This window comes from Erpetoichthys calabaricus, chromosome 18 (genome assembly GCF_900747795.2).
Source record: "Erpetoichthys calabaricus chromosome 18, fErpCal1.3, whole genome shotgun sequence".
NCBI classification, from domain to species: domain Eukaryota; kingdom Metazoa; phylum Chordata; class Cladistia; order Polypteriformes; family Polypteridae; genus Erpetoichthys; species Erpetoichthys calabaricus.
In genome coordinates this window covers 49,992,798-50,010,603 of record NC_041411.2, presented here as the reverse complement: position 1 = coordinate 50,010,603, position 17,806 = coordinate 49,992,798, and the positions used below count along the sequence as shown (strand labels likewise).

At 41.6% G+C, this 17,806-nt stretch overlaps 1 protein-coding gene across 1 annotated transcript in view; it reads left to right on the top strand.

The window, feature by feature from the left end:
- eml2 (EMAP like 2) overlaps positions 1-17,806 on the top strand; it is an 85,097-nt gene that overhangs the window by 40,863 nt on the left and 26,428 nt on the right. Inside the window, exons 2-3 of the mRNA XM_051921435.1 lie at positions 14,509-14,694; positions 15,245-15,374. Of these exons, the coding sequence (XP_051777395.1) occupies positions 14,509-14,694; positions 15,245-15,374 (316 nt within the window). The remainder of the gene's footprint in view (positions 1-14,508; positions 14,695-15,244; positions 15,375-17,806) is intronic.

The window sequence follows — 17,806 nt, the reverse complement described above, 5'->3', positions numbered from 1 at the left end:
GGCTGATGGACTCTTAGCAGTCTGTCCACCAGACGTTGGAAGGTCGCTGGCGCACCATGCAGCCCAAATGGGAGAACCTTATACTGCCAATGCCCACTAGGGGTACTAAAGGCTGTTTTCTCTTTGGCGGATGCCGTTAAGGGAATCTGCCAGTATCCTTTTGTCATGTCAAGAGTAGTCAAATATTGAGCCGTACCCAGGCGCTCGAGGAGCTCATCTACGAGAGGCATAGGGTAGGCATCAAACTTGGAGACCTGGTTCAGACGTCTAAAGTCATTACAGAACCTCCAAGAGCCATCGGGCTTAGAAACGAGGATGATGGGACTGGACCAAGGGCTGTGGCTTTCTTCAATCACATCCAATGCGAGCATTTTTTTAATCTCCAGTTCCACCTCAGCTCGTTTTGCTTCCGGGAGTCTATAGGGGCGTTCCCGCACTACCTTTCCCGGGTCAGTCACGATATCGTGTTCAATCAGCGAGGTGCGTCCTGGCGCCTCACTGACCACCTCCGGAATGGACAGGACGACTGATTCCAGTTCCCGTCTTTGGGGGGCAGTCAAATTGGGTCCGAGGTTAAGGTCTACCTTTTGCGAGAAAAGGGAGAGGGCGTTCCCTGGGGGGGAATTGTCCTCCCTGTCTCTCCAGGGTTTCAACAAGTTGACATGATATACCCTCTCGCTCGGCCGACGATTTGGTTGTTTCACCAGATAGTCAACGAGCCCTTTTCTCTCTTTCACCTCGTACGGGCCTAGCCAATGAGCCAATAATTTAGAATGAGAGGTGGGCACGAGCACCATTACACGATCCCCCGGCTGGAATTCCCGGAGGGTGGTGTTTCGATTATACAGACGCGCCTGCGCTGCCTGAGCCTGTGACACGTTTTCTTTTAGTAGTGGCCGAACTTTCGCTAAACGTTCGCGCATTTGCACTACGTACTCCAAAATATTGGGTGAGGGAAGTGCCTCTCCTTCCCAACCTTCTTTGAGCAAATCCAATATACCCCGGGGTTGGCGGCCATACAATAATTCAAAAGGGGAAAACCCTGTGGAGGCTTGTGGCACCTCCCGGTAAGCAAACAGAACCAGGGGTAACAGCTGGTCCCAGTCCCTACCGTCCGCGTCGACTACCTTGCGGAGCATCTGTTTCAGGGTTTGGTTAAAACGTTCCACTAACCCATCCGTCTGAGGGTGATACACAGACGTTTTTAGATGCTTAATACGGAGTATCTTAGCAACCTCCCTGAACGTATCCGAAGTAAATGGTGTACCCTGGTCCGTTAGGACTTCTTTGGGTATACCTACTCGGGAAAATAGGAGAACTAGTTCCCGTGCGACATTTTTTGTAGTAGCAGAGCGCAACGGAACCGCCTCCGGGTATCGGGTTGCGTAATCTACCATGACTAGTATATATTTAAAGCCACGGCTTGAAAGCAGCAGGGGGCCAACAAGATCGACTCCGATCCTTTCAAACGGGACATCGATAAGGGGAATCGGAATGAGTGGAGCACGGTCCCTTCGGGGAATCTGCCGTAACTGACACTCGGGGCAAGACTGACAGAAACGGCGGACCTCCGCATTGATTCCGGGCCAATAAAACCGGAGCTTAATTCTCTCCAGTGTTTTCTCGGCGCCGAGATGGCCGCCAAGGAGGTGGGCGTGTGCTAGCTCACAAACCTCCCGCCGGTAGGTTCGTGGCACTAGCAACAGCTTCCGTACCTCGCCTTCATGATCCGCCACTCGATACAACAGATCATTTTCCAAGACAAAGTAGGGCCCTGAAGGTATGGGACCACGCGGCGTGTCGCCGTTAACTGACACAATATTATTTCGGGCCACCTTTAGAGAGTCATCATTCCATTGCTCTCGTTTGAATGCGGCTGGGGTGGATTTAAACTGACTATCCACCCAGCATAACGGATCCAGGGGACTGGCGCTGACTCGCTGTGCTTGAACTTCCTGTTCAGGGTCCGTCACCAAAATATTTCCCCCCCTGGAACTTCCGTCATCAATGGTTGCCGTAGAGCACGGCGTGAGAGCCGCGGGGACGGCAGCCTGCCCGTCCATAATAAGACCCAATCCGGCGGCGGGAGTGACGACGGTCTTACCGCAATTGCTATTAGACCAGTCTTGTCCTAATATAACTGGAAAGGGGGGATCGGGGAGCACGGCAACTTGGAGCCGTCTTGGTTCGCCCTTCCAGGTTATATAGCATTTGGTGGACCTATACGACTTAGTCTTGCCATGTACACACGTAACTTTCACCCACCGGTCATCCACTGTTGCGGTAAAACAAAACGGCGAGCAACAATGGTAATGTTACTCCCGGAATCGAACAGTGCCACCACCGAGTGTCCATTAACCAATACCACTCCCGTGTTAGGAACAGCCAAGGGATTAGACAGAGCACAGTACCTTTCTCCTTTAACCCAGGTGCAATCCATCGGCTCCACATTTTGCGGACAGGCAGGTAGGGTATGCCCGACTTCACCACACTTGAAACAGCGCGGCAAAGCCGGGGTTCTTTCTTTGAGCTTACCCGGAGGTTCCCCACTGCGTCGGAAGGGCTCAGGGTTGGCGACGCGTCCCTGTCGGGTACCACGAGCAGACCTCTCAGCCACCCCGCCTCGGTTCACCGCCAGTTGACGCTCCAAGACATCCAGGAGACTTTTCATGTCCGTAAACGGGTGTCGTCGGACCTGCTGGGCGAGATATTCTAGCATGCCATTAATGAAGCCCTCACAGGCTACTTGCTCAACTATATGTCGGCCTTGATTGACGTCTGGCCGTAGCCAGCGTCCCATCTTGCTCCAGAACTCAAAGCCCTGGGCACGGCCGGGGCGATCGGGATCATACCTCCATTGCCTCCACTCACTCGCCTGCTGGTCCGACGTGATGCCGTATCGGCTTAATATTTCAGCTTTTAGGAGGTCATACTGGGCGGCTTCCTCAACGGGTAGGTCATGATAGGCCTTCTGCGCGATCCCCTTCAAATACGGCGCCAGTATGGACGCCCATTCCGCGCGCGGCCACTGGTTGCGAGAGGCAGTCCTCTCGAACGTGGAAAGGTATGCCTCTATGTCATCGGCATCTGTTAGAGACACAATAGGAGGAGGAGGAGGCCGCGCGGGCTCCGGTCTAGCTGCTTCGGCTGCGGTGAGCCGAGTTTGCGTTTCCGCCAGTTCCTGCTCGGTGGCGGCTTGTTTCTGCTGCAGGGTGTGCAGCTGGGTCGCTAGGTTGGTAAGCACGGTATTCAGGTCCTGTCCTTCGGTCATATTTCGGACTTTTCTCTCCTGCCGACTACGCCAGATGTGAAGAAGCACAAGACTCGTATAAAGGTTTGGGGTTTCCGGCCCCGTATACTGTAAAACTGCAACAGAAATATTCACTATTATATTCATGCGTTCAACCAAAGACAATCATCCCTTCGCAGAGGGGAACTTAAATAAGGGGGGACCGGAAACTGGTGACTGGAATGCTGGGAGGAACCGAGGAGCGTTGTGGGTAATGACGTCATCATCATGTGCCAGAGGAAGGGACGGAAACACGGAAGTGGTTACGGGTGGATTGAAATGGTATCTTGAGCTTGTTTTACGGGGTTGTTGCATCAGGTTTTCTGTGGGAATAAAAGAAGAAAAGGTTAGTACTCCGTCTCCTACCCCTGGCCGGCTGTACGCTGTTCATCGGGTCTTTCCGCGGCCCCCTAAGCGCGCGTGCGTGACAATATGTTATACAGATTTGCACAAATTTGTTAGTGTCCATCCATGAAAAAGAACTCACAACTGTCCCTTAACTTGAAACTGACAAAAATTATTGGCATCCATATTGTCCATCCATCCATCCATTATCCAACCTGCTATATCCTAACTACAGGGTCACAGGGGTCTGCTGGAGCCAATCCCAGCCAACACAGGGCGCAAGGCAGGAAACAAACCCCGGGCAGGGCGCCAGCCCACCGCAGGGCATCCATCATTGTTTTAATCCGAATTTAACAAGAAACACTCTTTGCTTTAGAGTTTTGATTTAACAGAATATTTCAAATAATTATGACACAAATGAAAATGGCATGGACAAAAATGATGGGACGTTTCACCTAATATTTTGTTGCATAACCTTTAGAGGCAATCACTTCAAACAAGTGGTTTCTATAGCTCTCAATGAGACTTCTGCACCTGCCAACAGGTAATTTGGCCCACTCTTCCTGAGCAAACTCCTCCAGCTGTGTCAGATTTTAAATGGGCCTTCTCCAGACTGCATGTTTCAGTTCTTTCCATTAGATGTTCAATAGGATTCAAATCAGGGCCCATAGGAGGTCACTTCAGAATAGTCCAATATGTTGTTCTTAGCCATCCCTGGGTGCTTTTAGCTGTGTGTGTTGGGTCATTATCCTGTTGGAGGATCTGTAACCTGCAACTGAGACAGACCTTTCTGACACTGGGCAGTACATTTGGCTCCAGAATATCTTGATAGTCTTGAGATTTCATTGCTCCCTGTGCCAGGTGCAGCAAAGTAGCACCAAAATATAACAAAGCATCTTCCATGTTTCACAGTGGATATGGTGCTCCTTTCATTGAAAACTTATTTTTTTCGTCTGTGGACATACAGCTGACCTGACTTTCCAAAGAGCTTTAGTTTTGTCTCATCTGTCCAAAGGATATTCTCCTAGGAGCATTGTGGCCTTTTTTTTTTTAGCAAATTCAAGTCTGTTTTTTTATGTATTTCTTTCAATGTTGGAGTCCACCAGGGTCCACTGCCATTGAGTCCACTGTCACTCAGAAAGTGACAGATGGTACAATCAGACCTTGACCTTGTCGAGCTTGTATCTCTTGGGAAGTTGTCCTTGGCTTTTTGTCTACCATTGTTGCTGTCCTTCTGCACTTGCTGGGGTCAGTTTTACCCCATCCAGGGACATTTGCTACAGTCCCATGGACCTTAAACTTCTTGATATCATTTGCAACTGTTGTCGCAAGAACATCAAGCTACTTGGAGATGGTCTCATAGTCTTTGTCTTTAACATGCTTATCTATAATTTTCTTTCTGATCTTCTCAGACAACATTCTCCTTTGCTTTCTTCTGGTCCATGTTCAGTGTGCGACACATGATGATACCAAACAGCAGAGTGACTGCTTTTCTCCATTTAAATAGGATGAATGACTGAATGCACGGTTGGATACACATATGATACTAATTAAAGGAAATGGCTAAGTTTAAAAAATTGCTCAAATCTGATTATTTATGATCTTTTCTATGGATACCAACAAATGCATCCATGCCATTTTAGAATACCTTTATAGAATAAGCAATAGTTGATCTTTTTTCACACTTGCTTTGCTTTACTCAATGACATATCAAAGGAATGCAGGTATATGTGGGACAACTGGTTTTCATTTAATCACTTTTCAGAAGGCACACAGCATTTTTTCAAAGAGCTGTAAGAGGACTTACAAATGTGTCCCCATCCCTTGTCTTCAGACAGGTAATCTCCATTTAACTAATTGTTTGACTTCTAAAACCAACAGGCTCCACCAGTAAGTATTTAAGTGTGTCATATTAAAGTGGTGAATACTTATGTGATCAATTAGTTTTTGTTTTATATTTTTAATTAATTTGGAAGATTTTGGCATTTGTCTTTTTGTGTTGTTAAACAAGCCAAATAACATCTGCTGTGATTCAATGTTATAGAATATGTAGCATTGGCAGCAACTCAGGCTTTTCTTCAGAAGTGTTGCACATCTGTATTTACAGATGTTAAGGCATTCAGTTTAATAAAATGCATTTTTGAGTAATATGCTTTACTGAATACAAGCTATCCTTTCATATTGCTCAATCTCTGTCATGTTGTGTAAAAATTATTGAAGCTAATTCCTCATGATTTCCATGTGCTACACAAAACAACTCCCCTATATCCTTGAGGTTAGAACCATGTTACTTTGACTATATTATTAAGACATTCATGTTGCAGGAATTAGAATTTTCTTTTCAGCCTATGTTCTTTTATGGCCCAAAACATAGGTAGTATAGGTATTTACTTATATTTGTATTCTTCCCTCTTTTCTGACAAGGTGCTGAAATAATGAAGACCACCCCAACATATGAAGCTTCCATCCTGCTCCTGAATCTGCTTTAACTAATCACAAAGTCCCTTTTGAGCCAAAGCCTGTGCCTGTATTAGACTTCGGCTAGAACTCTGGATGGTCATTTCATTGCAAGGCATACTTAGGCATACAGCCACACTCATTCATATATATTTAGTGTTTGGAAAATTAATGTGCAGATATGGGGTAGATGTGTAATCTTCAGTTCTATAGTAACCATCCCAATAATGACACCTGTGTTCCTGAAACTGTGAGGTAGCATTTGTGTTGAACCACTAGAGTATACTTTGTTTAACACTTCAGTGATTTTTTTTGGTCTAGGTTTCTATCAGTTCTTATGTGAAATTGTGCCAGCGGAAGGTGTAAATGCAGTATCTGAGGCAAATTTTAACTTCCAGTTATATTTTTGTCATTAGGTATCACAGTCTAAAGCCACATTAATTGCAGACATAGTCTGTTGTAGAGAAAATGCAAACTTCACAAAGACAGTACTATACTGATATTGGAAATGAGTAAACAGGAGCTGTAAGGAAGCAGCTGTAACCAGTGTGCCACTATGCTGCTCTCTTTATGTAATCTATATGTACATATATTAAAGTACATGTTCAGTTATGGTTTGTGTTTTAACTACATTTAATGCATGTTGGTGGAAGACCATCTCACAGAAACGTTTCAGTGTGGACTTGCTGAAGAACAGTGAAGCCAAGAAAGCTTTTGTTATTCAAATCAAAAACAAATGCCAGGCATTACAGATATGGAGAGTGAGAATAATGAAGAAAGCATTAATCAGAAGTGGAAGTGTGTGGCAAAAAGACAGAAAGGGAGAAGAAATGAATGGACACCAGAAGGGACATGGTCAGCCATTGATGAACGATGTAGACGTAAAAAGAAGCTGAATGACACCAAATTAGTTAGACTCCAGGAAAGGCTAGTACAGCAATATAGAGAAGCCAATAGAGCTGTGAAGAGAATGGTGAGGGCAGACAAACGAGGCTTCTTGGATGGTCTTGCAGTGCAAGCTGAAGAGGCTTCTCGTAAGAGTGAGCAGGAAAAGGTCTAGAACAGGGATCCTCAATCACAGCCCTGGAGGGCCGCAGTGGCTGTATGTTTTTGTTCTAACCCAGTTGCTTAATTAGAAAGCAATTCTTGCCAATAATTTCATTTCATGGCTTAGCCGAAAAAAGAAGATTAGTGCTTTAACTCTGCTATGTCAGGTAATTCTTATATCCTAGATTTTCTTCCCCTTTCTAAGGATATCACCCAAGTGATTTGAAGGCTAAAATGGATGAGTAATTCTCAGTCCTTCACGTATTTAATTAAACCAAGTAGAGCATGAGAAATACACACAGGTCTAAATGGTAACAAGCTAAATGGAGAAATGCTGGTCTCTTTTGTCATTTGCATGTTATTGTTAATTAGGAGCAATTAAAAACTAAGAATACAGCTGTTTAAGACTAAAATAAGCAATAAGGTTCAAAATCTTAATGAGCGAGACAATAAAGTGAAGCAGAAGTGTTACTTGAGCAATAAGTGCTTCTTATTAAGCAATTGGGTTGGAGCAAAAACCTGCAGCCACTACGGCCCTCCAGGACTGTGATTGAGGAATCCTGGTCTAAAAGTTCACAAAAGATATATGCAGCAAGGGTAGAACAAAAACAGTAGTACCTGTTAAAGACAAACAAGGAAGCCTTCTAACAACAGAAGAGGAACAGGAAGCCTGATGGATGAAACATTTTAAAGAAGTATTAAACAAACCTGCACCAGAAGAAGATATGGAAATCCTAGAAGCAGAAGAAGACCTTGATATTAATGTGAAACCACCAGGAAAAGAAAAAAAAATAAAAGCAGCAGTGAAATCAGTAAAAAATGGAAAATCTCCAGGATATGACAATGTAAGCTCAGAACTTTTCAAGACACACCCTGAACACACAACCATGATCCTCCATTTTCTATTTAGAACTACCTGGGAGGGAACTCAGGTCTCAATGGAATAAGGGAATTATAACAATAAGGGAATCATTATAATAATTCCAAAAAAAGGATTACTCAGTGATTGTAATAACTGGCTCAGAATTTCACTCCTTTCCATCCTCAGTAAAATTGTAGCTGAGATTATCATCAAATGAATATCAGAAGCAGTAGATAAGTAACTGAGGAAAGAGCAAGCAGGCTTTCAGAAAGGGAGAAGCTATACTGACCAGGGGCCTCATGCATAACGCCGTGCGTAGAATTCGCACTATAACATGACGTAAGCACAAAAGCGGAAATGTGCTTGCGCACAAAAAAAACCAGATGCATAAATCTGTGTGAAAGCCAACTTCCACGTTCTTCCGCTCCATAAATCCCAGTCAGCATAAAAAGTAACGCACGTGCATGCGCCTGCTGTCCTGCCCCAACTCCTCCCAGAATTATGCCTCTTTGAATATGCAAATCAATATAAATAGCCCTTAAGATCAGCCTTCTGTGAAAAGACAATGGCAAAAGCATGAGGGAAAATAGAAGGATTTCAGCGAATTCCAAGTGGAGGCAAGGAAAAACGTACTATTTGTTGGTTTACACAGTGGTATAAACAACAAAAGGAAGTTGATCGAGTGACATAGCGTGTTGGAGAAACTCGAAAGCTCAAGTTCACAAAGTCGCATAGTGCCCGAAATAAAAAAGAAGTTGTCACGTATTAAAGTCGCTGTGAAAAGGCGATTTGTAGCCCACTGTCTGAGTGTCATATGAAAGCTTATTAGGGTACAGATTATACAGATTGGAAGAGACAACTGTGCATCCCTTTTGCTGATTTTGAAAAAGCCTTTGACATGTTCACAGCAAGAGTCTTTGGAATTCTACAACAATTGGTGAAGCTTATTAAGAGTTTACATGTCAACTTCTATTGCAGTATGGGCTGCAATGACTTGCATTTTGAAGTGAAAACTGGTGTGAGGATGCATAATGTCTGCTATACTGTTTGCCATTGACTAGATTATGTGGCAGTCTGAGACAGAAACACCAAAAGGCATTAGATGGACACCCTTGACGACACTTGAAGATCTAGCCTTTGTAGGTGATATTGCAATGCTGTCACACACACCACCACAATATACAGGAGAAAACAGACCACCTCAACACCTTTGCTAATGTATTAGGGCTGAAGGTAAGCTGGAAAAAGACAGTGACAATGTTGCTAAGCACAGAGAATCCATTGTCTGTGAAGATTAATGGTCAGGATTTACCAATCACAGACACGTTCACCTATCTCAGCAGTGTAGTCAGAATAGATGGAGGCAACGGAAGCGATATTCAGAGCAGGCTCAGTAAGGTAAGAAAAGCCTTCAGAACTATGAACTGTGTATAGAGATTAGCTCAGAATAGCATTCACTGCAAATTGTGCATCTACCAGAGTTGTGTTTTGTCAGTACTACTGTATGGATCCGAATGTTGGAGAATAGTGAGAAGCAACATTGCCAAACTGTCATCCTTTCACACAACATGCCTCATAAGGATATGCTGTATCGTTTGGCCACAGAAAATTTTCAACCAAGACCTCCTTGTGCCACCAACTTGACATGAATGCCATTCTGATGATAAGGTGATGGAGGTGGAAAGGCCACATGTTGAGGCGGGACACAGATTCCATCACCAGAACTGCTCTACACTGGACTCCCAAAGACAGAAGAAAAAGAGGGTTCCCAAAAACAATATGGAAGTGTACAGTTGAAGAAGAGCTGCAGAGAATGAACATGGGGAACTGTGTAGAAATTGGCCAATGATACACAAGGGTGGATGAACTTTGTTGCTGCCTATGTGCCCGGGGGCATGATGGGCAAACCTGAATGCATGTATAAATATTGTTTATAGTTCACAATATTCTCAAAGCTGCTTTAGTCCACTTTATTATCATGAGGGGGGTGGCAGAGCCTTATTTAGCAACACTGGTTATAAAGCAGGAAACATTCTTGGAAAGGAGCTTTTCACAGGGCACACACCTGCTTTCACATGGGGCCAGTTTAGAATTAACTTTTAATCTTATCTGTGGAAGGGAAAACACAAGCACCTGCAGGAAAGCTCTGAGAATAAACACAGGGAGAATGTGATGATTCAAATCCACATGGACAATATCAGGGAATATATTTCAAACCAAGAACACTGAATCCATGAAGGAGTTTGATATATAAAACAAATTACAAGAGCTTTTCTCAATCTGTTATCATAGACAGCACTGAGGCCAATGTTATGCTGTTATAATATAAATCTTTCGAGACTTCACCATTAAACATTTAATTAAATAAATAAAGCTGAACCAAAAAAGCTGTTCTAACATGTGACTTTTGAAATGAGTAGATAGCAAGGGTGTAGAGTAAATGCAAAAAAAATTCTATAGTAAAGATAAAGGTGCTAATCAACATAATTGTGTTTTATCACATTATTAGCAATACAGTCTGAGCCAAATTTGACTGTGCTTGTGAAACAGTGTTTAACTTTACACATGTAATTTCATTCCTACAAATGATCACAAAATTTTGAGACTGACCATTATGCTTGCCTCTATGGTTGATAGAGCAATGGTGCCATCTTATGTCATTTTAGAACATTAACCTACAATAAATCCATGCACTTTCCAAAAGGAGTTATTGTGTGTAAATCCCATTACCCTTATTGTGATCTGGGCCCATGTTTATCAAGTGTCTCAGAATTATTCCTAGGAATTGCACCAAACATCAGACTATGATAAGAATTTGCCTTACCTCAGAGTAAGAAATAAGAAGCATTTATGAAGCATCCTACCTTTACTTCCACATAGGAGAAAAAGTTTTTGTTTGAGAATGAATGTCACAGGTACTGTATATGGCAGCCCAAGGTGCAAAATTGTACTAATAATTAAGTTTTGTAGTCCTTGGAAATCATGATAACTCTTTGTAGTTTCCTGATACTAATTGCTAAGGCTTCACCACAAAGATTATGATAAGATTATTTAAAGATGAAAAAGAAGGAAAACATAATAGGGTAGGAAATATGTGCTAATTTTTCCCCTTTGCAATAATATCATAAATAATACTGTAACGAGCACCAAGATGGAATGACCAAGACACACACACACACTAAATGATAGTAAAGCCCAACAATGTGCATGTTTTTTTAACAATGAGCAATCCACAGCTGTATTTGAGAAGAATTGCCATCCTGCTGCTATGGCCGGGAAAAGTGCCTCATGAGCTAACAGTTCTGCTAAAACTAGCCACAGTTATAAGTCGTGTTTATTCTACAGGATACTGTGGTGTGCCATGACTCCTTCTGTGATGTCATCCATATCTTCTGTGAGATTCTATTTATGCAATGCCCTGCTGTCCTCAGTCTTTCCAGGCATGTAAACCGTAACATGACTATTCCAGGGGTTAGTGGAAGGCAAAGCTCAGCACACCTGTGTGTCATTTTGCTGTCAATCACCCATCCAGCCCCACCTGTCTCCAAGCGTAATATGCTAGCTATATAATACAGTTTGCATCTATGACCATCTGTGTATTGATACTGTGATGCTGCTTGCAATTCACATATGTATCCACACTTAGAGCACTGATGTTTATTTGTGTGATGATTGCAATGAATTCAGCGTGCTTTAACATTAAAATATATAAATCTGCGTTTTACCTTATGTGTAATGGCATTAAAATTTGGTGCAAAATTCAAGACATGGTTGTGACAAACCCAAATCATCTCTATTGCAAAGCTGCAAACTGTTCATGACTTCCCTGCGTAAATGGTGTGATCATGTAACAAGATTTGTTACTCACATTATTCCGTTTCTGTTAAAAAGATATCTTTTTATAAATTCATTGTTGTCCAGCATTTTTAAAAAATTCAGCCTTTCCCAGAACATGTTTGCCGAATGCCTTCTTTTGGCAGCTGCTAGTGTGTTAGGACAGCTTTTGAGCTCTTGTAATTCCAGGTGAAGTTAGGAGTACTTTCCTAAATTAGGAAAATTGATAAAATGCTTTTAGTCATACCCTGTAGGACCAAATTTGGATCACTGTGAGAATTTTGAGCCAGTTAGGACCATTTTTCCCACTCTGAGATACTTGATAAATATTCATACTGAACTTGAAATTTGAGAATAAATTCTTACTTATGTTAATATGCACATAGAGTTTTCATAAAAACATGGTGTATTTTTGAATTGTATAGCATTCAAAATTAATTGAAATTTAATTGCCATGTGTACATAATACAAAGAAAGTTTTACTTGCATCATCTTACCCACTTAATCCATCTCAAGGGTGGTGAGGCTCCACCCTGTACTTGTACCATCACAGGGCCTACTCATAAATGTACCCATGAGACCAATTTAGAATCAGCAATTTATCTAATAAACACATCTTAGAGGATATAGGAAGAGAACTAGATTACCTGCAGAAAAATTCAGGTAAATACAGGAGAGAAGATGTTAGCTTCAAACACACAAAGAATGGGAAATGAATTTCGAACCCAGGATACTTTTTCATTGAGTCAATATTTGTACAGTAGCCAGTGCAAATTGGCATTATTTCATATTTATTTTAAACTACTTATTTAAACAGTGGATAGTGTAATGGTTAAGTGGTAGCACATCTGCTTCAGCACTATAGTAACCCAGGTTCATTTCCTTTCATTTCCTGTTGTTGTTTATGCAAAGTTTATGATTTGTTCTTGTATCTGTGTGGGTGTTCTCTCTAGATACCCCAGTTTTCTTCTGCTTCTTAAATACACATTAGATTTGATGACAATCAAAATTGGCCCAGTGTAAGAATGTGTTATCTGTGGTGGACTGGTGTCTGGAATATGCTCAAGCCTCTCTGAACCTGTAATGGAAGAACATGAGTCTTGAAGGTGGATGAACAGAATACAAGGAAAATATTTACAGTAATTAATTTGTTTAGGTTATATATTGATTGAAATGTAACAAACGTGAAGGGGAAGGAAGGACTTGTTGAATATTTTCTGATTGTGCATTCACTCCAGACTGCTGCTACCCCACAGATCCAGCATCCTTTTCTCAATTTCTAAGCTGATCATGGTGTATAATTTGTATGTTTTCCCTGTGACTTTTCTTTTAGAACTGAAATTCCTTCCCTCATTGCAGCGATACACAAACAAATTAACTGCTGACTCTGAATTATAAGTGTTTGTGTGTGTGCGTTTGTGTATATGTGTGCCCTGCAGAGGACTGACAATAGGCCCATGGTTAGTTCCTGCCTTTCTCCATTACTATTTGTAATGCTCTGGGTGTCCACTACCTCAGATTAGACAAAGTGGATTAAGAAAATGAAATAGTGGTCACTGGGAAAACAGCCAGGAAAACATGGCACAGCTTTATTTCACTGTAGTTTTGTTCTACTTGCTTTAGTGTTGGCCTCATCTAATGTGTTTTTATACTGGATAGTCACACATTTATTGATTGTATAATTTTAACACATTATGTGTAGTTTAGTGCATATGTATTTTGACCACAAGGGGTGCTTGATGGATTAAGCTTTTACTTTGGCATCCAAATTTTTAAACAATAATTCAGAATTTGCAAACCTGATTTTCTGTCTGGGGCGGCACGGTGGCACAGTGGGTTCGCTTCCCAGGTCCTCCCTACGTGGAGTTTGCATGTTCTTCCCATGTCTGTGTGGGTTTCCTCTGGGTGCTCCGGTTTCCTCCCACAGTCCAAAGACATGCAGGTTAGGTGCATTGGCGATCCGAAATTGTCCCTAGTGTGTGCTTGGTGTGTGAGTGTGTGTGCCCTGCTGTATGCTGGCGCCCTGCACGGGGTTTGTTTCCTGCCTCGCGCCCTGTTTTGGCTGGGATTGGCTCCAGCAGACCCCCATGACCCTGTAGTTAGGACCCAAGGTGGGTTGGATGGATGGATGGATGGATGGATGGATGGATGGATGGATGGATGGATGGATGGATGGATTTTCTGTCTGTGTGTCTGGACTGTTTTTTTTTTTTTCTTGGGGTCATTTTCCACCTCATAGCGGTTAGTCCTTGTACTTAAATTTGAAATTGTCCTTTTCATCTATTCTTCCCCATTTGTACATCCTGGATGGAGTGTAACCAGAGGAGAGAGGTGTTAAATTCCCGCTGCTTCCATTTTCTGTTAATGAGTGTATTTCAGCATCGGCACTTTTAGTACGGAAAAAATAAAAGTCATTAGGGATCAGGAGTTCTCAGCTCCCCTTTTAATTGGTCTTCCCTATGCCCCTGTAATATTTGGTATGAGAAGATAAAATAAACAGTATTTACACACAAAAAATGCTATTTTGAGCAAATTTATCAATCCTGTTCATGTATTTGTGAAAAATCAATGACATTTTCTTTTAGTTAATTAAAGTTGAAGATGGACTAAGTTAATTTAATTTGTTTTTAAATTTCATTTTTAAAGCTTATGATTTCTTGTTTTTCTTTTTTAGATGACAGTTTATCAGTCAGTAGCTCCATGGAAGTTGATGACCGCCTCTCATACCTGGAGCAGCGTGTCCAGCTTCAGGAAGATGAGATTCAGCTTCTAAAAGCAGCTTTGGCAGATGTGCTTCGGCGACTCAGCAGTTATGAAGAGCAAAGTCAGATTTTTGGAAAAAGAATTGGACCCACAAAAAGTAAGTGAGAGCTTAGCATATGGTAAGCAAGCGGAAATGGTTAGTAATTTTCAGCTAAAACATCCAGTTTTTTGTGCATTAGAGTAGACTACATGATCCTCGTCTCTCATCTGATACATTGATGCCCTTGTGTAAACCCCCCAGCACTGTCATCTAACCTATTTGTTGTTTGCTCTTCAGTATTAAACTCAATAATATCCTGTCAAAGAAATCAGATGTGACAACTGTTTTTTATTTGATGCTACTTCTACTTTCCTTGGCCTGCAGAAAAAGCTGGAAATGTGTTGCATGTTGATATTTCTATGTCTAGGTTAATTCTTTAATTTTCCAGACTCATTTGTTTCAACTCAGTCTCGAGTTGTAGAAGTAGATTTATTTAATCTGAAAATACTACTGGCATGAAATGATTCATATAGTATGTTTACACTTTAAGTGGTAGATGGCAAGAATTATGGTCACAGCAGAAAGTGAGTGAGCACCAGCCACCACATCTAATTTATAAGCCCTACTATGGAAACCTTACTGAGCTCGGTTCTTACTTATCTTTCAGTGAGACAGATCCTACAAGCTTTGCCCTCCAAGCCTAGCTTTGCTAATGGGTATATCCCACAGAGGAAGCTGGGTGGGTACCCCTCATCCCCATCTTCTCCAAAGAAGGAAATGGTAACACGTTATACTAGGTAAGTCAGTCTGGCACCTAAGCTAAGGCATGATGCAAGGATTTAACTACAGAGACATCTGTACTTGCATTTTTTAGCCAACTAAGCATTTCTTTGACTGTTTTGTGGGTATAGCTGACACTGTAGCTGCTATCATTTCTCTACACTGTAGGAACTCCGTGTCATTTATATTGACACCACCTCCTGGCAATGTCCGCTTTCCTGCCTTGCATGGTCACTTGCATAGATGCCGACATGTAAGAGTCTCTTTCTTCTTTATGGCCCTATCCTTGTCCTGTGCTGCCTTTCTCCTTTGTAGATTTGCACCCTCTACAGTATGTAATTCACTCCGTACGATTTTAATACTGTCCATCTTACATAGAATGTAATAGCAGTGTGTAAATTGAGTGGTGTACTCTGCACATTATAACAAACTTGTCTGTGATCCCAAATCTACTATGGTACATGTTAACACAATGGCACAATCACGACAACATTAAACTGTTTTATTCAGATGAAGTTTTTGCATATTTTGATAATGATATGGTAATAAAATATGAATAATCATGATCCCGTCAAACTAAATAATACTGCAGCCAACTCTTTTACCCTAATAATAATTCTTTACATTTACTGTATATAGTGCTTTTCTCACTACTCAAAGCGCTTTACATAGTAAGCTGGGACCCAATTCAACCACCACTAATGTGCAGCATCCACCTAGATAATGCAAAGGCAGCCATTTTGTGCCAGCACTCTTACCACACTTTAGCTGTTACGTGGTGAAGGGGTTAGAGAGAGTTAGCCAGTTAGAGACAGGGGATGATTAGGTGCCTGAATGACAAAGCTGTGATTGGCAATTTAGCCAGGACATCGAGATAAGCCCTGCTTTTTACAAACAATGCCCAGGGATCTTTTATGATCACAAAGAATCAGGGACTTGATTTTTTTGTGTCATCTGTAGGATGGTGCCATTTTTACATCACAGTGTCCTCGTCACTGCAATGGGGTATTGGGATCCACATTCAAATAACAGGGTAAACACCCCTGCTGGCCTTGCCAACACTTCATTTAGCAGCAACCTAAGCTTTTCCTGGTTGGTCTCCCGTCCAGGTATTGGCTGGACCCGAACAGGCTTAGCTTCAGGTGGACTACCTGTACTGAAGTGCATATGGTGTGGCTGCTCAGCAGGGAATTAAGATTCAACTTTTACACCTGGAATTACAAACGTCATCTAATTCTTTGGGCATCATGTCTTATTGTTAAGTTTCTTTCTGTACGTGATGAATAAATGCCTAACAGTGTCTCTGATGGCTGTGTCAGGTTTTGTAGTCAAAACAGTAGTATTATACGTTTATTTTGTTCCCTTATACTGTTTGCAGTTTGTTAATAGCTGAATACTCTGTAAAAAGTGACAGGTAAGTAAGTGTTGTGTCTCTGTTTATTTATTTTACAACTCACTATATCCAATTCCTTGTTGCAGAGAGTCAGAACCAATAGTAGATGTAATAAAAATAACACAACAAACTAACATGGACCTTTCCATTTGAGGCCATGGACCCTATTGTGAGATGCAACCTAAATGAAAGCAGAAAGTCTAATTACAACACAAAGGACAGCCTATTCCAGAATGACACCTGGATCCCATTATAATACTGTATATAATGTGTGTGAAGTGAAAGCATAGCATTTCAGCTAACTTCAAGCTCTGGGTACAACACAAGTCAAGAGCCATGGCATACATTGGTCAGTATAAATACTTGTGTGGATTAGTAAACTGGCTCCCCACAGACAGAATATAGACAAGGTGGATGTTGTACATAGTTCACTATATTATTTCTTTTCACCTGTTCTTTTCTGTACAATGCTTAAAACATTTAATTAATTTCATGGGCAACAAGTAAACATCAATGCTGTGTTATAAGGTAAAGTAAAACACAATTTACTGTATGTCACTTTTAATCTAAACCCTCCAAAGTGTTGTAATGATGCAAGATTACAGCATGTGCTACGGGATGAAATTGTATTTATACCCAAAATTCCCATTTCATTTCAAAAGTATACAGTTTCCTGTATAATTTTGTTTTCCAATGACCAAGGTCAGTCACTAATAAAAGCAGGAAGTGATCTACAGCAAAAATGTTTTACTAATAGCTAATTGTTCCTAGCACGTTCAAGAGTATGGAGATCCAGGAACTGATATTAGCCCCTGATTTAAATATGTTAGTTGGTAATTCTGATGCATCCGTTTAACCAATGGCATTATAACTGTGGCCAATTATCTTAGGTAACACAGCTACTCAATAATATATTTCTTATTTTTAAGGATGTTATTGAGTAAATTAGAGTTATTTGCATGGAAATTGTAAGGCATGACTTTTCTGTATAAGGGTGATGGTGCTTCTAAGACCAGAAGGCCAGCCAATTTATGAAAAGTCCTGTTTGACCATACT